This window comes from Heterocephalus glaber, unplaced genomic scaffold, assembly GCF_053883595.1.
Source record: "Heterocephalus glaber isolate CG9 unplaced genomic scaffold, H.glaber_assembly_v1.0 deba00001504, whole genome shotgun sequence".
Taxonomy (NCBI): Eukaryota; Metazoa; Chordata; class Mammalia; order Rodentia; family Bathyergidae; genus Heterocephalus; species Heterocephalus glaber.
In genome coordinates, this window is record NW_028258324.1 from 18969657 (window position 1) to 18993985 (window position 24329).

General features: G+C 35.5%; 2 protein-coding genes and 1 long non-coding RNA gene across 16 annotated transcripts in view; 2 read left to right on the forward strand and 1 right to left on the reverse strand.

Annotated features, from left to right (window-relative positions):
• Nucleotides 1-4995, forward strand: part of Pls1 (plastin 1) — a 140098-nt gene extending 135103 nt beyond the window's left edge. For all 6 annotated transcript variants that reach the window (XR_015440841.1, XR_015440842.1, XM_087186296.1 and 3 more), the window contains 2 exons: nt 2714-2838; nt 3062-4995. Coding sequence is in view for 4 of the 6 variants with exons in the window: in XM_087186296.1 (XP_087042422.1) it covers nt 2714-2838; nt 3062-3197 (261 nt within the window). In the remaining 2 variants the exon portion in view is untranslated. The remainder of the gene's footprint in view (nt 1-2713; nt 2839-3061) is intronic.
• The window catches only part of LOC110347665 (uncharacterized), an 85539-nt gene extending 76440 nt beyond the window's left edge, over nt 1-9099 (reverse strand). Inside the window, exon 1 of the long non-coding RNA XR_002392398.2 lies at nt 8898-9099. This is a non-coding gene — a long non-coding RNA (uncharacterized LOC110347665). The remainder of the gene's footprint in view (nt 1-8897) is intronic.
• Nucleotides 5229-24329, forward strand: part of Trpc1 (transient receptor potential cation channel subfamily C member 1) — a 71957-nt gene continuing 52856 nt past the window's right edge. For 3 of the 9 annotated variants that reach the window (XM_087186284.1, XM_087186292.1, XM_087186286.1), the window contains exons 1-2: nt 8112-8824; nt 16204-16358. In XM_087186284.1, the coding sequence (XP_087042410.1) occupies nt 8542-8824; nt 16204-16358 (438 nt within the window). In that variant the 5' untranslated portion in view covers nt 8112-8541. Of the gene's footprint in view, nt 6005-8110; nt 8825-16203; nt 16359-22595; nt 22698-24329 lie in introns of those variants that run through there. The other 6 variants (XM_087186291.1, XM_087186285.1, XM_087186287.1 and 3 more) reach the window with 5 other exon arrangements.

Genomic DNA, 24329 nt, shown 5'->3' on the forward strand with positions numbered 1-24329 from the left:
GGGCTTCATATATGGAGGTGTTCCTGTTAAGCCTTTTAGGGAACTCTGGTGGCCACAGCACTGTTTTTCCATTTTTATTTTTAAAACATGACAGGAAGAACAGTGGGATGGAATGTTCTAATAATAGTATTTATCAAATTAAGAGAGATACAATCCATTATCTTGAAAATCAAGCTATAAAGTTCTAGGCTTATTCTCTCTAGGATTCTAGAAATTGTTTTTGCTTACCTAATTTATGATTAATGTAGTTAAAGTAAAAGGAAAATGAGAATGTATTTATGTATCAAACTAAAGGTTTTTACTACCCCTTTGAAAGGGTAAAATATCTTTCACTGATATGTACAAATCAGAGGAGTTGGAAGACAAGCCTGTTTTCTTGGAAACAAGTTTAGGGATCTGATGTAGTCTTTAGAGGGTTAAATTTTTTAATTCAACTAGTAAAAGCTTTTCCCAAGGAGAATCTTAAGGAAGTAGGTGGAAAAAAATCCTTGTTTCCTAAATCTAAGTAAAAAATATTTAAAATGCCACAAATATGTAAATAGGTAATTAGAATATAGCACAGTTAAATTTGCCGGGTTTTGAGTCCTATTAGTAATATATGAAAGGTAAGTCTATAGAAATTTTATTTTGTTTTATTTTATTTTATACTGGGGATCAAACTCAGGACCTTGCGCTTGCAAGGCAGACACTGGAACCACTGAGCTAAATCCCTGGCCCCAGAAATTTTAATTTATTTTAGAATGACATACATATTAAGTTCAATTTTAGAAAGTCTCATCCACAGACAGCCTGACTTATTAATTTAAGAGAAGGGCTAAATTTGCACTTTTTGTGTGTGTGGTACTACTGTGGATATAATGCAGAAGCTAGCCAAATGCTCTGGCACTGAGCCACATATCCAGCCTGAAATTTGCATTTTTAATAAGTACCCTGAGGTGATTTTCATATAAGTGTTCTTCAGACTATACATGAGAAACAGGTATGAGAAGTTTTCAGAAATAGAGAACTAAAAAATCAAGTCTGGATTATAAGCATCAGGTAGATCTAAGAGCCCTATTTTTTGTTTGTTTGGTTTTTTTGGTTTTGTTTTGGTACCAGGGATCAAACTCGGGTCCTTGTGCTTGCGCAGCAGGCAGCGAAACCACTGAGCTAAATCCCCAGCAAAGAGCCCTATTTTTATTCCCTCTAAATTCTATTTTATCCCTATTCCCTCTAAATTTGAATTTTAACATAAACATTCTTGTTAATATAAAATTTTCCAGAATTAAGTGGCTCACAAATTACACCCTATTAATCTTCATATGGCTGCAAATTATTTTGTCAAACATTTATTAGAATTGACATTTGGCTAGGGACTGTACTAGATACTTTTATCTATATTATCTTAATATTTCTAAGGATCCTGTGACACCACCATTTTTGAGATTAGGAAAGGGTGATTTTGGCTTCAAGAAAAAGAAACCCGGGCCCGTGCCAGCCTCACTCTAAAGCTGGTTCTTCTGTTGGTTATAGGCTAGCTGGTGACAGAGGTTTCATCCTCTCATTTGCATCCAGGAGGAGCAGTTGCTCGCTTTCCAGAGCCTAATTAAATTAGGACCAAATTAAAATCATTGTTAATAATAGCATAGTATTACTCTATTAAGTGAAGACTAATGTTTTCAATTTTTTTTTATTATTGTCCCCTTAAGGAGACATTTCTTTTCCAAATTGCCCCCTCCCAATGAAATTTTAATGCAGAGATGTACATACTATATCCATCTGTGCACTGTGTTTTGTACATAAAAAGAATAATTTATCATCGTGCCTTCATTGAGAATGTAGGCCTAGACTCAGGTTCACTCCTGGAGTTTTGGGTGGGGTCAGCCTTCTTTGGAGTACAAGTCCATATGAGGGAGGTATGGGTACACAACAAAACTATGAGTTCTATTTGAATGGAGACAGCAGTAAGGATTGAGTGAATACTGAGCAGGCAAGCAATAGTGACCATTATTCAGTCCAAGAAAGAGAGAATAATTTGTTACTCTTAAGTGGTAAAATTGATTCAGATCAGGATTTTTGGCTAACTACAACACTGTATCTACTAGAATTTAGTTGTCTACTTTTTACCTTGGAGGTAAAGGTCAGACAGACTGTTATGGGTTCAGGTACTTGTTCTACTTACTGGTTATGTTAAAGAAGTTGCTTGAGCTTCCCTAATTTCATCTTCTTCATCTTTAAAAAGGGATTATAATTCTCTTACTAGGATTTAAAAAGTATTAAATAAACTAAAACATAGAAAGCAATGAGAACAATGCCTTTGTAAATGTTAGTTCCCTTTGTTTTTCTTTCTGAAAAATATTAGGTGAAGGCTTAGGAATTCATGGTCTAAGAAACATAATATTACCATGTTCTATAAAATAATTTATTTCCTATTCCTTCCTTTTCAAAAGTTGTTTATTTTTTACAGAATGGATACTATAGTTAGCATACTTAGGAAATGTCATGTCAACAAACCTTTATTCAGGTATGGTGACAACTCTCTACACTATTATTTGTATAGATTGAAGAAAAAGCATATTTTAAATGGTTTGTTATATGTGCTAGTTGCAGAAAAGCTTAAAATTGGGTATAAAGAAAATTGATAGATTACCTTCAGTTAAATTACTATAACCAGAAGAAATTGACATTTATGAAAAGGTAAGATGTGGATGAATGTTCATTCTTTATTTTCTAGGATAAATCTATTAGCACGAGTTTACCTGTCCTAGATTTAATAGATGCCATTGCACCAAATGCAGTTCGTCAAGAAATGATCAAGAGAGAAAACCTTTCTGATGAAGACAAACTGAACAATGCTAAGTAAGCCCCTGCATTTTATATTATAGCATAGTGGCTTTTTAATTCTCTCAAATCCTTAAAGTTTTACATTTTTAATTACAACTTACATGAGGAATATGACTTAAAAATCATAACCTTAACCTTTTTGTAAAGTTAATTTTACAAAATATTTCTTTTATAAAAGTATGTTAAGAGAAAACATAGGAGATAAAACATACTAAGATATTTTTCTTGTCTTTTTAAGATATGCCATTTCAGTTGCTCGAAAGATTGGTGCCCGGATATATGCATTACCTGATGATCTCGTAGAAGTAAAACCAAAGATGGTTATGACGGTGTTTGCATGCTTAATGGGAAAAGGACTGAACAGAATAAAATAATGAAACTAGTATGATCTTATGCCGTATGAAACACATCGAATGCCTCACAGTTTACAGAATTTGGAAATGTAGTGGGTATAAAATCAGAGAATATTTGTATGCTCAAAATAGTTATGTATTCATTAATGAATTTAATATATTGTTCATATTAGAACTTGTTAACTTTTTGGGGCAACATAATTAAGTTTACCAATCAGTGCTGATACTAGAATATGTTCATTATCAAGATGATACTTCATGATTAAATTATTTTTGATCTCCAAAATCTTACTAAAAAAAGGCTAATTCATTCTTTTTCATGATTCAAAAATGATCAGTACAAAAACGTTTTACAGCTTTTGTTATAAAATATGTTTTGACTATTTTTTGGTGTGTTATTTAATTTATCAGAAATGTGTTCAAAGTCTAATCCTTTTATTTTCTCTTTCAAACTGTAGCGTGATTTAAAACTTTAAACCTTTCTGTAAATTTGTTATCTAAAATTTTAAAGTGACAAGTATTGTTCATTAACATTAAACTCTTATATATGAGAACTAATTCTTGAATAGACATCAAAGTTCACTGTCTTATTTAAGTAGCAAGAACTTTTTACTTAAAACTTAATTTTAATTGCATTGGTACTTTACATATCATACTTTGGCAGTACAGCTTTACCTATGACGTGTAGCATATAGTATATATTGATAACATATTATTAGAGAAGTGTATCTGTGTGTGTGTGTGTGTGTGTGTGTGTGTGTGTACCCCTGAATTACCATGGTTTTCTTAAATGGTATGTATAACTGGTCAGTCAGCCAAACCTTATGTATTTATTTTGGCTCTACAATGTGTGGTAATACTTTTCAGTTTGTGGATATCTGATACATTAAGATTATTTCACAAGTATTCATTATGAATGTGCATATAGTTATTTTGCAACTGACTCCTTCCAAATACTTGCAGCCAAATACTGGCTGGAACATCCCATATCATGTTGACATTTTCCTGTTAGCTTTCTATTACATTTGCTAGTTTGTCTATAATGAAACCTATATATACTGTGTATGTTACAATATGCCTACAGAATATCTTTTGTAGAAAGTAACATACAGCTAGTATTCAACATAGAGTAATTTCTTATTTTTCTTTTATAGTCTCCAGTGAACTGGTAATATTTGTTGAATGCTTGTGTTCTTGGTAATTGCTAAAGCATGAGGTCTGTTTTTTTCTGAATTTTTAACAGACCAATTTTGCTGTTCACAATTGAATCCAGAAAGGCACTTCATCCATCTCTTACTGTTAATGCCAGTGAGCAATACTTCTATGCAACAAAAATGCTGTCACTTGATCTCAGTGTGAATCAAGTCTAAATTCTCCTTATACCACTGATTAAACCATACATGGTAAGAGAGTACTCAGTGTGTTTAGATTAGAATTTTTAAAATGAAAGGACCAGCACGTGAAATTTTAAAATATATTCTTCTGTAAAGGAGATTTCTTTCCCTTTTATATTTTGATGACTATTTCTTTATATGAAGATTAAGGTTTGTTCTTTTATAAAATTATTTAAATCATGTTTCCTTTTTTGGTTTTTTTCCCACTATTATATTTACTAAAGTATCTGATTTACATGAAATTTGGCACTTTAGGGTGTTGGTTTTTCTCACAAAGTATATTTAATAAAAAATGCTCTGTATGTAGAAATGTGTCAGTATTTCATTTAAAGAAAAATAGTCTTGAAAATTAGTCTGGTATAAGCTTATTTTTCAGAAATGAAAAGAGAAGAATTCCCAAGTGAATTACTAAAATAAAACAAAAACTTGTATTAGATCATTTATTTGATGGTGAGGGTAGTTCTTTTTGTCCTTACATATGAAGAATTTTATTAAAGACCAACTGTGTGATTACTACAAATTTAGTTTGTGTTGAAATAATCTGACTGAATCAGCCAATTCAGTAAAATAAATTTATTGTCTACTGTGATCCAGTGACATTAGACACTGGAGATTCAGCTGAGAAAAATATAGACCAAGTCTCTTGATCTTATATTCTAGTGGAGAGAGATAATTGATAATCACACAGGAAATTTAGATAGTGATAATGCAATAGGAGAAGTAAAGCAGGGAAATGTGATAGAGACTGACTTGAGAACTGAGGTGAAGAAGATTAATTTGGGTGGTTAGGGATTTTTTTTTTTTTTGGTACCAGGGATTGAACTCGGGACCTTGGGCTTTTGAGGCAGGTACCAGAACCACTGAGCTAAATCCCTGGCCCTAGGGATGTTTTTATAAGGATTATCAGTGTTCAGCAGACCAAACTGCAAAGAATGCAGGAAGACTCTGGGAGGCGTTATATAAAAGAAACAGGTAAATGTGGCCTTAGGGAAAGGAGAGAGACTGCAGATGTAGTGAGGGTCTATCCTACTTGTAAGACTAAGGATTGAGGATTTAGCTCAGTGGCAGCCTACCTGCCTGGCAAGCACAAGGTCCTGAGTTTGATCCCTGGTACTGAAAAAAAAATTCTTACAAGACTAGATCTAAATCTGGATTTTATGGCTTCTCTGACTGGAGTTGTGACTGCTCTTCTCTTTTTGCACCTGCGATTTGGATGAGTTTGAGTAATGTGCTACTTCTCAGTCTTGCACACTGTTGTTCATAACACTACCACTGATCTCTACTCATTGATCATTGGTCTCTATGTCATATATGCAGAATAAACTGACACTGCGTGTCAATCTCTGCTAGAAAAAGTTCACTACAGAATCTGAGATGACCCCCAAACTTCTGAAGAACAGAGTGCAGTTACAAGACTCGCTTACTTTGAAGCAGGTACAGCTCAAAAATACTTTGTATTGTCCCCTAGGATTATCTACTAAAGTGGATTAGTATTCACTCAACTCTTAGAAATTAATCAAGTCCCCACAAGAGTCCTCTGGATAAAGAATCATCTAAGCCCAGAGAGTTGAAAAAGGTTTAGCTTAAAAGGTGAAACAATGTCTGTCTGTCTCTATATATAGTCTGTCTGTCTCTCTCTCTCGAAATAGTTTTATGTATGTAGCCATATATATGTATGAGCCCTCTGAGTCTCCAACAATGGGCAGGGTTAGAGTTGTTCTGCTGCTGACTATAGACATTTTGCTGAACTACAAAGTGCATAAGCACATACACATAAATAAATACATACTTCTATGTTCACTGGCTGCAGATATACAATGAGCAATTTGGACATTCCATCAAATACACAAACTTGGAACTGTAGTAAACATTACAGACTGGAGGACATTTGCCTAGAGACAAGACAGAAAAAAAAACAAAACCAAACTGAAGGACCCTAGTTAGCAAGACAGACTCCATATTGCTGCTTGACCCACCTGCCTGCCCTTTAGATGAACTCAGAAGGAGGAAGCTTAAAAACCTCCTCCCCTTAGAAAGTCTCTTTAGAAATAACAATCAACTATTGTTTTACAAATGTTTTAACAGCAGGATGTTCTGCTTCTATACCTTTTGCTTGCTTTACTAGTTCTATCCCATAGGGGGACCTAGAAACTGTTGGCCTCAAAGGTGTATAAAACAAGTTTGTCAACCCCTAGTGGAGGCTCGAGTCCGATGCTCGGCTTGGGTCCTGGCTGGTAATAAACTCCTGTGTGGATTTAATATCGGTCTCTGGTTGGTTCTCTCTCACTGGGTGTAACAAAAACTAAAAGGGGGCTGGGGATTTAGCTCAGTGGTTCCACCGCCTGCCTTGCAAGCACAAGGACCTGAGTTCGATCCCCAGTACCAAAAAACCCCCCCAAAACAAAACAAAAACTAAAAGGATTCCATAAATAATCAACTATTGTCAAATAAACAGAAAATGTTTGAAAAGATGGGCAATCTTGGCATCTACTAAGGCCTTTTAAAAAGCTGTAAAGAGGACTTTGAAAAATGGGAGTTATATTTAGGAAATTTGGGAGTTAAAGTGTTGATAGGGATAGGAATTGAACAAATCAACCAGAATGGGACAGGAAATATTCCCCTCAAATATAAGATACTCTAAAGTAAATTAAATATTGCCTTAAAAATCTAAAACCTTAAGGGCCTGGGATTTAGCTCAATGGCATTGTGCCCGCCTGGCAAGCACAAGGTCTTGAGTTCAATTCCTGGTACCAAAAAACAAAAACAAAAAACTAAAGCCTTAAAAGGCACAATTCAGATTTTTTTCTGTAGTGCATTTGGAGGAAGCAGTAAGAATTACTCAGGAAATGTAATTTCCATTTTCCCTCCTAACTTTTTAAAGATGAAAGAATATAAATCTGCTTTAAATAAAGTTTTAATTTGAAAATACATAATTAAAGAAAGTAGCACTTACTGAGCTTCACTAAATAACCAATCCAATTTTAAAAATCAGATGCAATAAATAAGAAAGGATGGTGATGAAGAGTAGGTCCTAAAAAATGTGCTTATGCAGTGGTCACGTCGGCACCTTTGAATTATATGCGAATACATGACATCAGGAAAACTACGTGACTTCAGGAATATTAGGTCAATTTCAGATCACAAACGAATGCTATCAAAATATGGCCCTTGGAAATGAGGGTAGCCAGCCCAGTATACTTAAAGACAAACGCCTAATTCTGGCGGTGCGGCAGGGCTCTCTCTTCTCTGCTGTGGGCAGAGTGCATCTGAATGATATACTTTCACAATTTCACAAGAGGTTTCGAGGAAACCTTGAATCGTCAGAGGCTCAATTAGCATAATGCTGTACATTTGTTAAATGTCCAGCAGGAGACGGCAGGGCAATGACCTCTACACCCGGGTGCGGGGACCAACCCAGGACGGAGTCTACTTTCGGTTCATCTCATCTGGCCGCGGTGCGTTCCCTAGGTCACGGAGACCCGGCGTCCCTCCCGCCCCGCCCAAGCCCCGCCCACCGACTCCTCCCCAGCCATAGGCCCCGCCCCGGTGTTGTAGCTACAGCGGAGATGAGGATGACGTGAGGAGGGAGTCGCGAACATCTACCTCCTCTGGGCGCAGCTGGGCCGGCGGTTCCCACAGCCCCAGAGTCCGGAGAGCTCAGAAACGCCTCTCGGAGCTCCTCTCCCATCGACCTCGTCCTCTTCCCGGGCCAGGCCGCCTCCCGCGCGGCCTTTGCGGCTCCTGGCACGGCCCCGCGCTCGGCTGCCGCCCTGGCGCGTTCCACTCTGTCGTCCCCGGACGGGCGCGGACCAGCTTGGCCCGGGCGCCGGAGGCTGGGGAGGGGGCGCTGGCCCCGGGGCCGCGCATGCGCTGCCATCAACCTGGGGCTGTCGGTGGAGGGCGAGTGCTGGCTCCGAGGGGAAACGACGCCCATCGGGGCCAACGGGCCCCACGCGGGTGCGGAGGCGGCCATGGGAACGACTCATCCCTTTTCCAGCCCTGGGACAGGGCTGGGGTCGGGGTCGGGGCCCATGGGGGCTCCTCCCCCGTCTCCTGGCCTGCCCCCTTCCTGGGCCGCGATGATGGCGGCCCTGTACCCGAGCACTGACCTCTCGGGCGTCTCCTCCTCCTCCCTGCCTTCCTCCCCATCCTCCTCTTCGTCGCCGAACGAAGTGATGGCGCTGAAGGATGTGCGGGAGGTGAAGGAGGAGAACACCCTGAATGAGAAGCTTTTCTTGCTGGCGTGCGACAAGGGTGAGAGCTAGGCCCCTTTCTCTGCCTCTGGACGCCCCGCGCGCGCCCCCCGGGTCTCCCTGCCTGCACTCACTCGGGCATCCTCTCCAGCCGCCTGTCTGTTCTCGTAGCGCCGCCTCTGCCTCGGGAGTGTGGAGCTGGCGGGGTGGTGGAGCTGGTGCGCGCGCCGCCTCTGGGAGCCGCTCTGGAGGTGGCCTCCCTTCCTGGGGTCAGGTGTGGAGGTGCCTTCGTGGGAGCTCAGACCCCAGAGTTTTAGCCCCATCCCAGCTACTGACCACGTGATCTGGTCTATTTCTACCCTCACTTCTTTCCTATTGGGAGCCGAGTGCCAAGTTTCAGACCTTGTGGTCTGAAAATTCTGTAACATTTCCTTAAGATTTCTCCTTTTTATGGGCTCTGACCTGACTTTTTTTTTTTTTTTTAAAGAATCTTTCTTCTGATATTTAGCGTTAGTTGCCCAATGCCTTTATCAGTGATGGTTAAATGGAATTAGGCATTTGGATATCCTAGGTAGAGAAACAAGAATAGAGATGGAGAAATTCTGCTTCAGTTCCCAAAACTTACTCCAAACTTGAGTATTTTTGTTCGTGGTTTTTATTAGAAACTGCTCTAGAGCTTTCTTTGGAGGATAAAGATAGTGAAAGATAATAGGGCAAAAATAGGTGCAATAGATTTAGTGTGCTTTCCTTTTTCTTAATCTAGAAATTGATCATTTTTATGGCTATATTTAAAGTCTTCACGTAAGCAGGCTTTCAAATGATGCATATAATAAAAGAAATAGATTGCCCTCAGACTTTTTATTTCCTATAGAAAGAAAAGCACTAAAAATTTCTTGTTTCTAAATTTATGCAGCTTGTACCATGGCCATGCTCACTTAAGAAAAGTCTGTTAAAACCACATTGACATCCAGAACATACGGTTATATTCAAAGGGCAGCTGACACTACAAAAGATTTTTGTTTGTTTGCCTGTATGTGTGTGTTTTAAGTAAACGGTAGTAACTTTTCTTACTGGGTTTGAAATAGGATTTTATTTATACAACTTTATGAAAGCACATTGACATATAAAAAAGTTTACCTATGTTTGTTAAGCCACTTTTATGTTCTCATATAGTAGTAGCAAATAATATGAAAACATTTGTTAAAGTCTACAACTTTGAATAGTTTTGGAAATGTAAAGAGACATAATGTCATTCAAATTATAGTCTGGATTATGTAAAATTATTTAATGTAGCTGGAATAGACTGAGTTCCCTCAAAAATTCTGAGTTGGGAAGGGAAAAGATTGTCTTGTGTTAGAATAAGTGGCCATTGCTACCCTAGCTCATGTGTTGTGGATATTTTAAAGCAAACAGAAAGGGAATTTGATATTCTTGTTAAACTTGAGGACAGAAATGTCATAATGAAATGTGCCTGGAGTAGCTATGGTATTTCTATGGTGTATATATTTAGGATTATAGCATGACATATTTCAAATAAGAATTTTAACTGATGACAGTTGTTTGTTTGTTTTTTTTGGTATGGGGGAATCAAACTCAGAACCTTGTTCTTGTGAGGCAGGCACGGTAAGGCACAGTGTTACTGAGCTAAATCCCTGGCCCTTATGACAGTTTTATAGCCTATCTGTAGTAGTATTTGAAACAGCTTTATATTACTGTCAATTTCCTGTGTTATAGCATCAAGATCCTTGCACAGACTGGCTTTTGGAGGTGGGGGTAGAAACTAAATATGCATGCTTTATCCCTGCTTCTGAAGTTTTTCAAAATGAGAGAGAAAATAGGTATTTTCTATGTTTCAAATATATTGAAACAAGTTTTTTGGTTAAATTTAGGAAAACGATATATTTCTCACATGCTTCTGATACACATTTAAATTTGAGTTAGAGGAGTAATTTTTTTGCTTACATGTTTGTATGTACTAATATTTTTAAACATTTTTTGGTGTTGGGATGGGGTTTTAGCTCAGTGGTTCTGCCGCTTGCCTCACAAGCACAAGGACCCGAGTTCGATCCCCACTACCAAAAAAAAACCAAACAACAACAACAACAAAAACATTTTTGGTGTTGCCTAAATCAAATCTAAAAGTGAAAATTTTTCTGAGGTAGCAGTAACTTCCTGCATTATATTGATATCATCAGACCAGACAGCAAACATTTATTAAAACAGGTATTGGAATAGAATGTTCCTGCTTTTCATAGACAGTTTCATTTAATGTAGGTCTAAGAGTCAAATTGTGTGTGTGTGTTTGTGTGTGTGTGTGTGTGTGTGTGTGTCTGTTTATGTGTGTTATATCTATCTGGTTGTAATTGAATGAATGAAAGTCATTTGTGTCAGAAAAGACATATCCACTTTTGGATTCACTGGTTGGAAATTAAACTTGCTTTATGTGGTTGTTTTATAAACCTTCAATTCTTTGTGTTAAATTTATTCCATAAAGATAAAAGTCAAACATGGTGCTGTACCTGAATAGCACCACAGCAAATCAACTAATATCTCATCCTTATCACTTAACAATGTTACTCTACCTTTTCAATATAAAATTTAAAAACTATAAAAATTTATAATATGGACAGAATCTAGGAATTCCTAAAGCAAAAACTGTGGCAATTAGGTGGTTATTTGTATGTTAGTAAATGAGTGGTCCTTGGAAAAGTATGTATAGATGAAAGAATAAACAAAAAAATGGAAAATAATTTTATAGTTTTTAATAGCTGGCTTTTATATAGGCAATTGTTCATACAAATAGTAACCAATTAATAATGGCAATTATTGATCTTCACTGTGAGTCAGGATCATCTCAATGGTAACATTTGTATAAATTGTATGAAGTTTGTATAAATTTGTATAAAATTTAGAAAGAAAGTAATTGAAAGTTTCTGTTCCAGTGATATAAAGTTAAATCTGGACCCCCTAAATGAAATTCTTAAAGTACACTCATTCTTTTTACACATGGACCTGTAATTCATAGGTAAAGGCCGAATGAAACAAGAGCTGACTATAAGTATATATAATTAAATAATAATTAGCAATTCTTGCCACCTATACCTCTTCCTCCTTCATTGAGAGTTAGTGTGGTAATGAGCCCCTTTTATCTGTGGGAACCTATGGTATCCCTGACTGAAGAATGAGTAAATAATGTTTGTTTAAGAAGTACCTAAACTATGATCTATGTTAATTTTCCTCATTTAAAGTAATGGTTGAGTAGATTGTAGCTTTGACTGTATATTCCTGAACATAAACCTTTTAATTTGCTGATGATCAGTAATTTTTTTTCTTTAATTTTATTGGTACATTTTATGTATACAATGTAATGGCATTCATCATTGATTTGTACCTTTACATAATATATCTTCATTCTTATTTTTTCCCCATTCCCCTGCCCTCCCTTTAACCGCTCCACCTCTCTCTATTTACAAAGTCTTTGTTTCTATTTTTTCATTTTCTTATATTAATTTAGTTCCCTTCTTTCCTTTCCCTTACCCCTTCCACTTCCCCTTCCCCTTTGCACCTTTTCTTCCTATTTCACATTTTCTATTACACCTTTTACTCCTTATTTACACTTTCAGTTTCTCACACTAGAGTAACTATTCAGTATATACACACACGTGTGTCCTATTTATTTCACTTAAGACTGTCACCTCAATGTGCAACCATTTACCTATAAATGTTGGGCCGGGGATTTAGCTCAGTGGCATCATGCCTACCCCACAAGCCCAAAGTCCTGAGTTCGATCCCCAATAGCAAAAAAAAAAAAAAAATCTATAAATGTCTCTAATGTCTCATTATTAATGGCTGAATAGTACTATATTTTAGTTTTTAAAAAGCTCACATTTTCATTGTCCAGTGTCCAGTTGATGGGCACTTGGGCTGTTTCCAAGCTTGAGCTGTTACAAACTATGCCGCTATAAACATTGGTGCGCATATATTGCTGTGGTATGATTCTTTTAATTCTTTTGGGAAGATACCCAGCAGGGGAATAGCTAGGTCAAATGGGACCTCTAATCCTAGTTTTTTGAGGGATCTTCATATTCATTGCCACAGTGGTTGCACCAGTCTGCATTCCCACCAACAATGGAGAAGGGTTCCTTTCTCCCCACAGCCCGGCCAGAATTCGTTATTGGTTGATTTCTTGAGAGTTTGTTTGGAGGTTCTAGCAGGGGAGCGCAGCTACTCGTATACCCTTGACGGAGGAAACGGCCCTCCTCTATCGGGGGTGGTCGTCCTCTTCGACCTGGCGCGCAGCTTCGGGAGGGACGCACAAGGAGCAGTGAGGGAGGAAGGGGACACCCGCCTAGCCAGCCAGATCAGCGGAATCAACCTTGGCGATCAATGGGGTGACAGATGTCGCAGCCAGATCGCCCTCACATCCTATTGGTTGATTTCTTGAAAGCAGCCATTCTTTCTGGGGTGTGGTGGAATCTGTGTGTTGTTTTCATCTGCGTCTCTCGAATGACCAGTGATGTTGAACATTTTTTCATATATTTATTGGCTTCTTTTACTTCAATTTGTATAGAGGTGACTGGATGTTTTAAAGGAAGCCTGACGGAATAGAGAAGAGGGTAAATGGGGGCTCAAATAGATTCAGGAAAGTGAAAAATTACAAAAAGTGGGAAGTGGGTGGTTTTTTTTATGTGAAACCAACCTGGGTTTACTACCTGGCACTTAATGGAAGTTAGGCTTCTGCCCTCTCACAGAGTCTAGGAAACAGCGCCCTGTCTTCAGGGGTTGGCCAAAATAATAAATTCTTTTGGTAGCCATGAGTTTTCTGAGGCAGGCTCTGTAAGAGAATCATTTTAATGAGGTGTCCATTGAGCTCTTAGAAATTATGTTTATATTTTGTTCGAGTCTTTATAGGTTAATGGTGACGCCTACTAGAGAAGAGCTCACAGGAGAGTGACTAGAGTTTGGTCAAGGGGAGAATTTTTTTTTAGCATGCATAAAAGTTAAGACTTTGCTCAAGAGGTACAGTGGTGGCTTGGATGAGAGGTAGCAGTATACATGGGAACAAGTAGATGAGTGTGGGGAATATTATAGAGGCGGGCCGAGATGACTTGCTCTTGAATTGTTAATACTCCCTGTGGAATTGTTCGAAAAGGTCTCTTTTTCTTTTATAAAAAAAAAAAAGTGAACAGATTTTGATGTATTTCCTCTAAATATAGGGTCAGGGATTTAGCTCAGAGGTGCCACCTCCTGCCTCGCAAGCACAAGATCCTGAGTTTGATCCCTGGTACCAAAAAAGAAAAAAAAAAAAAAAAGATTTAAAAAAATGTTAAAGGTCTAGAGATTTAACTCAGTTCGAAGGTCTGGATTCAATCCCCAGTACCTCCTCCTCCTCTAAATATATGTTGGGTTTTTTGCTATATAGTGCAGGCTGGCCTTGAATTCACTGTGTAGCCCAGTGATCCTCTCAGTGCTAGAGTTATAGGGATGCACCACCCTACTTGAGTTATATGGTTTGTGTTTTTTTTGGTACCGGGAATTGAACTCATATCCTTCCTCTTGCAAGGCAGGTGGCGGAACCACTGAGCTAAATCCCCAGCCCAATATGGTTATTTTTTAAAAGACAAAAGATATATGTAACTCTTGACAGCAACTTCTGTATAAAATAAAAATATAAAATATATCTTGTCTGGCATACACCAGCATTTTGAATTGTAACTTTTTCTGTATAATTAGCTTCTTACTATTTTAAGTTTCTTAGCATTTTACATATATCCTCATCCTAAAAGTTTAGACAACCTAATCTTTTAAAATATGGTACATTGGGCTGGGGATTTAGCTCAGTGGTTCCACCACTTGCCCCGCAAGCTCAAGGACCTGAGTTCGATCCCCGGTACCAAAAAAAAAAAAAAAATACGGTACATTGTTTTAAATGACTTGAAAATATAAACTTTAGGAATGAAGCAATATTTGGAGAGATAATGGCTATAAATAATATTTGAATTAATGAAGGACAGGAGTCCTTAGATAGTTTTAAATGTTATTTCTAGTAATAATGATACATTTTTAACTGGCCTATTTGGCCACTTCTGTCCAGATGTCATTTTGTAAAGTGTTGCTAAGTTTTTGCCGTGGAGTATTAGTGTCTAAGAGTTAGTGATGCTGTGAAGAAAGTATTTCTGTGACTAGTTTTCTTCTTGAGGCATTTGAAATACATTGTCAAGAAAAAAACTATTAAAAAAAAAAAGAAAAAGACTATTCAACTTCTTTCAGAATGTGTAGGGACTATAAGGTCATAGATTAAAAATAATAATGAAAATAATTAATAATTATTAATATTAAAATTAATAATTAATAATTAAGAATAATATGTGCAATTTTAACAAAAAATTAATACCTTATTCATTTAATCCAACTTTAGTATTTTCTCTTTCTGTGTCATGAAATCATTATTTATTTTTCCTCTGGTTTTCACTGATTATTCTTTTCCTGTTTCTTATTCATAGTCTTCTAAAGAACAGCTATAATTTCAAGTCACTTAAAATGGTTTATTCATCTTATGTTTAAAAAGTAAAATGAAACAAAACAAACATCTCCCCTTGCTTTCTTTCTCTTTTCTTCTAGTTTATTTCCCCCTACTTTTGCACCATCTCATCAGCAAATTTAAGTGAGCTCTTGGTGAAAATAATTATTCTGATTTCCCACATGGGATAACTGTTTTGTAGGCTACAGTGAGGCAGAAGACAATCTGCCTCCTCCTCACAAGTCAAGCATTAATTCTAGTCTGCCTTACAGTTTTGTGATCTCAGTGTTCCCTGGTCATTTACTTTCAACAGCCTCATTAATGAGAAAGTGCGTGTGCGCGCTGGGAGGATGATGTGGAGAGGGCTTCTAGGCAACTTTCCCCTCCTACTAAATACACACCCACCAGCATGTACATATTCCCACTGCCTTTAAAAAGTGTACTTTCTCCTTTAGAAACTCTTTATAGTAGCCTCTATTTATAACCTCATTTTTAACATTGTGACATAAAAATAAAGGGATGTATATATTTGAGATATAAAACTTGCTCCTTTAAGGTTCTTATTTTTCTAGGTGCCAGACTGCATTTGGGGACATCTTTATTAAATTGTTTTACGTATCTTCTATAAGTTTCTCTCCTTATAGTCATCCATATAAGAATTTTAGACTAGTAACTTTTACTTCACATTGCATAATAAAATTTTTCTACTTGTTTTTTACATATATTTGCTGCTGATGCATGTATTATTTTATCAAGATACAAATTTTTATCCAGGAACTGTTCACATTTTCTGTGCACGTTTCCATATACAAAAATAAATTTTAGCTGGTTTTAGTCTTAGTTCAATAAGCTAAATTTTTCTTTATAGTCATTCTTAATGTGTCTTGAATATTAAATTATGTTTGTATATTGTTATTTAGGTGACTATTATATGGTTAAAAAGATTTTGGAGGAAAACAGTTCAGGTGACTTGAACATAAATTGTGTAGATGTGCTTGGGAGAAATGCCATTACCATAACTATTGAAAACGAAAACTTGGATATACTTCAGCTTCTTTTGGACTACGGTTGTCAGGTACAAGGCTAGATAATTTTATCTAGAAGCTTCTAAGAAATGTTAGATATGCCATGTTTTCATCTTTTCAGTTTACTTTTTATTTTTTTCCTTTCTCTTTCTTTCCTTCACCTTTTATTTGTTCGAGCACTAAGAAATTTAAAATACAGACCAAAAAAGCCATTTTAGTGTGATGTTTTGATTTATCTTTTCTCTCGTCATCTTTCCCTACATCTGATAGAGGTAATAACTTTGTTTTTATTACCTGTATTACCTATATATAATATTATTATATTATATTGGATTATATACCTAAAAATAGTACAAGTGTTCTTGAAGTGTCAGAGGGACAGATGTTTTTCATGGCCCATGTTATTTACAGGCTTACAAACAAAATGTTCCTGATTCACAATTTTCAGTTTGTCTTAGTTCTCTTCTAAGATTCATTAAACTGTTTTCATTTTAAATTTAATATTTACTTATGTATAAAGATCATTGATTTTTTTTTAAAAACTGGAAAAGATAAACCTTTGTATTTGGCTTATATCATTTCAGATAGAAAAGCAGACATGCATATACATCTCAAAAGAATTCAGTCTAAAGATTCTGAAGGAAATTTAATAATAACACTATTTTCCTCTCCTTTTTTGGTTGGACTTATGTTGTCTCTTAGCAAATGAATTCTAGTGTTGTTTTTTTTTTTCTTAATGGGACATAGTTTTTGAGTGATATCAGCAAGCACTCACAGCAGGCTTTCTGAATATAAGTTGGTAATTCTGTCTCCGTCTCTATTATATGTATATATTATACCATATGGTACTATGTGACATAGTACCATATTCTTAGAATAAAAAAAGAAGTTGCTGAACTTAGCAAGCTCAGCTATCCAGAACACAACTGAGAACCATAAAGTAAGTGAAATGTACCTCTGAGCAGCCAGGATAGCTATGATGAAGTTTTCAAATTAAATTTAGTTGTAGAACCATTTCAAGAGCCCACCTTCAAAGTCTGTTTTTTGTTTTTCAATTTAGATCCCATTTTAACAAACTTAATTTCTTAATCCAGAGATAATTAGAAGAGCATAGGAAGGGTCATTAGAGCTGCAGAACAACAAAATGAGGCAAAGTACTTTGGACACTATTTAGTGAAGTCAACAGCATTCATATCTGATTATCTCTGAGGGAGCTATGAATTAGAATGGTAATTAAAATTTATAATAATGGCCTAGAATCAGTAAGGGAAAGTTAAATTATATTCAGTACCTATTATTTTAAAAGAAGAATATACTTATATAGTACTCTGAAAGTAGATTTCCATCAAATGGTTCACATTTTAATGTTAAACACTTAAAGGCATAAGCTTCAGTTATTTAGAAAATAAGGTTATAAAGAAATTCAGTCCCTGATGATTCTGGATAAAAGAGGTATTATGGTATAATAACTATATTTTTGTATATATGGTTATATGTATATAATAATTCTGCCACATTCATGGTTTTTTTCACATTCTTGATTGCATTCAAACATCAGTGTCAACCTGTGTAGATGTTCTTTATTTATTTATTTATTTTTAGATGTTCTTTTATAAATCAAAAAACTGAGGCTCATAGACTTTAATGAATTGCCCAAAGTTCTAAAATTAGTAAAGGTAAAGCTACAATTTTCATCTTCTGACTGCAAATCCCATGCTCTTTCTAGGCCAACTATATCTTATTCTGTCAGTCAATGTCCAGGGCATTTAGTTTGGTGTAAGATTATTGAAATGAAGGAAAATATGGATTCTTTACTAAAGGATTTTAAATGCTTTAGACAATTAAAGTGAATATGAATAATACAAAAATGTATTTAAGTGCTGACTGAGTAGTAATAATGCTTGACCTTGTATATTGCTTTACAGTTTTAAAGAACTTTCTTGTATTTTATCCTGTGTTACGTCAGTGTTTTTCAGTCGAATGATTTTGTCCTCACCAGTGGACATTTGGCAGTGTCTGGAGACATTTCTGGTTTGATTGGAGGAAGGTTACTACTGGTATCTAGTAGGTAGAAGCTAGGAATGCTGCTGAGCATCCTACAACATATAGGATAGCTACCACAGGCTGGAGATTTAGCTCAGTGGCGCTGCTCCTGCCTGGCAAGCACAAGGTCCTGAGTTCTATCCCTGGTACAAGGGGGCAAAAAAGGGATAGCTACCACAATTTAAAAAAAATATCTGGCCCAAAATGTCAATAGTACACTGAGAATCCCTATTTTATACTTAAACATTTATTATTCAGTATGAATATTTTATAAATACAGAAAAGGTGAAGACGGTTGAGGGTTGGATCAATTTGGAAAGGTTTTATTGGAAGAGCGTCAGTTGAGCTCAGCCTTGAAATATTGCTAACATATAGTACTCTTCTGTGCCAACAACTTTAAATATATTCACTTACTTAATCCTCACAACAGCCTTATGTTTTAGCTGTTATTATCCTTATTTTATAGAGGAGGAAACTGAAGTTCAGGAAGATTAAATAATCCTTATAGGTATAAGGAACAAGGGTGTAGAGAAGGATGTAAACAAAGACAGGTGCAATGTGTATGTTGTATATATGTGTGTGTATTATATATATAACAATATATTTATATAACATATATATATATAATATAAATATATTTTAAGCTCTCCTTGAACTCACTACATAGCCCAGGCTGGCCTCAAACTCACAGCAATCTTCCTGCCTCAGCCTCCTGAATGCTGGGAATACAGGCATGTACCACCATGCCCAGTACAATGTATTCTTGAGACAGCTTTTTTTTGTATTTGTACTTTTTAAATTTTTTAATGATTTTTAAATTTTTAGTTTATTAGAATATGTGTATAGTTCATAATGTTTATGTTTCTTGTGGGAAGTTGGTACATATACATAACACATTCCAGTTCCTTTTATTCATCTTTTATCCCTTCCCTCCCTCACCCCTCCCTCCATCTCTTGGTCTCCTTCTCCTTTGAGAACCATCTGTCTTCCTACTTCCTATTATCTTTTGTTTTAATCTTTATGTTTACTCTGGGTTTCTCTTGACAGCCTTTTTGAACAAAATATTTGAATCAGAGAGTAATGGAAATTACAAGGAAAAATAACTAAAAGCTGATGAAAAAGGCCTTGAATACTAGGCTGAAGAATTTGGGTTTGTATAATAGTGTGAAATCATTAAATAAATTTTGAGAAAGGGTGTGATATGTGTCAACTATTTAGAAAGATAAATCTTGTAGCTGAATTTAGTATAGATTAGAAAAGTAGGGAAGACTATAGCCCTTATGAGCAGTTTTCATAGTAATCCAGATATGAAGATGTTTAGGCCTAAACTCAAAGAGTGGCTGTAAGAAGATGGGGAAAAGGCAGATATGAGAGATGTTATAAAGGAAGAAGTGACAGATATTAGGGAATTTTTAAATTTGGAAGGAAGAATTGAGAAGGAGTCTAAGATGATTTGGAAATCTTAAACATGGGTAACTGGGAGGAGGATGAAAAAAAAAACAAGTTGTGAAGAGAAATCAGGCTTGGGGCAAAGGAAAATGATTTCTGGTTTTAGACCTGATGATTTGGAGGCTATCAGGCAGCTCCCAACAAATAACCACAGGTGAAAATTGCATCTCTAGGGAGTGTCAGGCTAAAGAGATACAGTAGCCAGGTATGGTGGCACATACCTGTAATCTCAGCTACTCAGAAAGCTGAAACAGGAGGATTCAAGTTTGAGGCCCCACCTAACTTGCCTGGGAAAGTTAGTCCAGGAGGACTGTGGTTGTAGCTCAGTTGTAGAGTGCTTGCCTAGTATGTATGAGGCCCTGGGTTCTGCAAAATCCTAGTGCTGCAAAAATGACTACGTAGATAGGTAAAGACATAGATATAGTAGGCAGTCATAGGTATGAGGAGGAACACTGGCATCAATAGAATTAGAGAAAATTATGCACATTGATTTGAGAAGTTTGACACAGTGAAAGCAAGAGGAAAGTGGTAAGACAAAGATAGGATGAATTAAATTAGTAAAGAGTGAGAAAGGATTTAAAATTGAAGTGGGAGCTGACACTGGTATTTCTGTCAATGAAGAACCAAGCTCCTATAGAAGATTGGGGGGCTTAAAATAGAATATTAAGATGGAATATATGTTTGGAAGGGAAATAACTGTTTCTTTTACTTAAGGGGGAAAAGTATGGGAATTGTTGAAAAGAGGAATTCTGAGGTGAGAAGGAAAGTAGTGACTTCATATATACATAATGTTATTGAAATGCTATTGAAAATGTTCTAACAAGGAATGGTCAGATATCTGAGAAAGTAAGGGGGAAAAAAACAGTGAGGATATTTTGTATACTTGTAGATATTTGTAAAATAATTTAAGATATTTTTGTCTAACAACTGCCATTTGTTTATCAAATAACAATCTATATAGAATAAATCAATGGTAACTTTATTTACATGACATTTTTATATAAATATTTTTATAGCTGAAGCTTATCCTTTTAAGCATTGAAAGATTTAGTGTAGGTCTGTAATCTTTACTAAGTAGTATATCTGAATATAATTTAACTTTACCCTGATAAGTTGGAGTCATTGAGAATGTAATCATTTTACTTTGCTTCATCTAGTCCAAAATTCTTATCATGTTTATCCTTACATTAAATGTCTTCAGATTGCTATTGTTAGTAATTTTATTATACTGATTTTTTTTTTCCCCCAGTGGTCAAGTTCTAGCAACTTTTTTTCTTTCTTCCCCTGTCCTCTTTGTTAGTTTTTATCTAGCTGTTTCTTTATTCAGTAAAGATCTGAAGATTAGTTAGGAAGGCCAGAAATCTGTCACATATAGACAATTCTCAGTGTGCATAGGCCTTTTTCTTTTGGGAAATGATGCCCATGAAGTTAGTTTATGACAGCTCTTTTTTTTTTTTTTTTTGTATTTGGTATGTTTTACATTGGAGCTGGATCCATGGCTGTTTCAGATGGTCAAAGTTGCTGTTTGAGAGCAGTGTCATTGTTTTAGTTAGTTTTATAGATTAAAACTAAACATTATAGATGATATTGAATACTAATGGATACAGGGTCTTTTTGTTTGCTTCAACTGACTAAATATGCTGAAACTGAAGAAAATGTTAACAAAACAGAAAAATAATCCTAGAACTTAAAGGCAAGGGCTATAACCCAATTAATTCTAAAATTTTAAAGGAATGAAACAATGGATTAAGGAAATTTTTCTTATTGGAAAACATAGGTAATTCCTAATGGTTGAATGAGGAGCTCAGTCCTTTATTGAGGGTGTTTAGTCCTGTTTCTTGATGTCTAGGTAAAGTGGATAAAAGCTTTATTTTTTCAACTGCAAAGAATATAAAAAATCAAATACAGTTTCATTCCTGAGAGCATGAGTCTTGGTTGATTTAAAAAGTATAAATTGAATGTAATCAGGGTGTTTTCTTAGGTTAAATCATTATTTCCATGTTTTGCTTCTGCTTTTATGGTGTTCTTTAAAAAACAACAAAAAATGCAAAGAAAGGTTGCTGATAGCGCTATAAGCTTTGTTACAGAGAGTTGAAAAGTCCCCATTTCTTCTGAGTCAGTTTACTTTTGCCTCCTGTCAAAAGTGAATCTTTACAGAGAGCTAGGTATAGGTTGGGAGTAAAACTAAACAGTTACTTGTCCTTCCTATTCTATGAACTTTAATAACTTCTTTGTTATTGCTACGTGATAAAGATTGCTAATATTAATGTCAGATTTGTACCGTGTCATTTGGTTGTGTGTTCTAATTATGAGAACAGAGAGCTCTCTGTATTTTCCATTCTCCCTTATTCTCATGATTGTCTCAATAGTGATCATTTTAATTAGTCTAAGCATGATCCTTTAGCTGTAGTAATAGTTTCTGGCAATTACTTTTATAGATTTGGAAATTTAAGAGTTTTTTTGTCCACTGTTCAAGAATAAATATCTTGAAAAGAAAACTCAACTTTAAATACTGCACTGTAGTAAATCTATTCAATTAGTAATCCCTACTATCAAGCATTCATTATTTTACCCCTTCATGCATTGAAATCAGGAGAGAAATGTGTGTATTGTACACAGAAATACTGCTAAGGCAAGCAAATGTACCACTTGTACAAGTCTAAATTTTTGAAAATTCAGTATGTCTATATATAATACAGTTAAAAAATTTAAGTAACTTTATTTATAAATTAGTAAGAATAAATAGTACACCTTTTTATCTTCCATTTTCATTTTTAACTTTTTTTTTTTTAAAGTCTGCAGATGCACTTTTGGTGGCAATCGACTCTGAAGTAGTGGGAGCTGTTGATATACTACTTAATCATCGAGCAAAACGATCATCAAGACCAACTATAGTAGTTAGTACTCTTAAGTATTTACTAACTTGGATTTTAAACCAAAGTAGCTCTCCTGCCCTGTTGCCATTTATTCTTCCCCCAAATTTGTTTTGGTTTTTTTGGAAACAGAATTTTTTTCACTTTGTAAAGTATAACTTTAAATAGACTGTTGGAAGGATAATTAGTATTGCTTTCAGGAAACTTTTTAAAAATTAGTTGATATTTCTATAATTTTGTCAACAATGACCAGTGTTTTAAGTTTGGAATATTTTGCAGGTGATGTTGAAAATATCATTAGTTTCCAGATAGGTTAAAGAATTAAATGTAAATAATGAAACCATAAAACTGAAAGAAAATACAGATGAATATTTAACTATTTGGTAGTGGAAGGAATTTTTTAAGCATAAAAATGGGACAAAAATCATGGAGGCATTGTGACTAAAATAGAAATTAAATTTCTTAAATTCAAACAGGCAAAATTTGGGCCGGGGATTTACCTCAGTGGTTCTGCTGCCTGCCTTGCAAGCGCAAGGTCCCGAGTTCAATCCCTGGTACCAAAAAAAAAAAAAAAAACCCCAGGCAAAATTTAAAGAGCAGTGGATAATTGGCAAAAGATATTTGCAGCAAATATCTCTAATTAGTAATATTAATACTAGATAAATTGATAGGAAACACTGTAATCATAGTAGAAAAGGACATGAGAAAATCCAAAATACTGTACTAAACCTTACTAATAATCAAGTATAACATACTACGTTTTGCTCATCAAATTAGCAAAAATTTTTTAAATAGAATCTCAGTATGTTGCCAAGACTGGTCTTGAACTTGTGGACTCAGGCAATTCCCCACCTCAGCTTCTTAAGTAGCTGGGATATGGATGCATGCAACCACTCCCTGTTCAGCGAATATTTAAAAAAAAAACAGTAATCATTGATGACAAGGGAGTAATATAGGTTTATACATATACTACTGGTGGGGCAAGCGGTATCATAAACAAGAAAAGTGCTTAACTTAATTCTTTCTCCTCTTGAAATCTATGAAGCAAATGCCCCCCCACCCAAAAGAAGACAAAACTGTTGATTACAATCTTATTTGTAGCAGTGGGAAAAAAAGTAATACTATTCTAAAAGTAGCTGGGGTAAGGGTAAACATCCTAAAAGAGATTGAAAATATGAATAATTAGAAGTACAACATAATATGCAGTCATTAAAATGATATTTTAGAAACAATTTTCAGGAATATAGAAAAATAAATATTAAGTGAGGGAAAAATGGGGATAGTGAATTGTACATATAATTTGGCCTAAGGTTAAAAATAATGCATTTAAAGAGATTGTATGTAAATACAACAAAATATTACCTTACAGTGGTCATCTCTTATTGATTGACCAAATTAAGGACTTTTCCTTGTTTTTTAAATTTTTCTTTATTGCTTGTATAATTAGGAAATTAATCAAATACTAACTTAAAAAGTGAGATACTTGTTGGAATTTTTTTTTTTTTTTGGTATTGGGGATCGAACTCAGGCCCTTGCACTTGCGAGGCAGGCAGCGGAACCACTGAGCTGAATCCCCAGCCCACTTGTTTGAATTTTTTAAATTATAAAACTTATTATTGGTGAAAACATAGTGAAACAAGCAGGAGTGTAAACAGA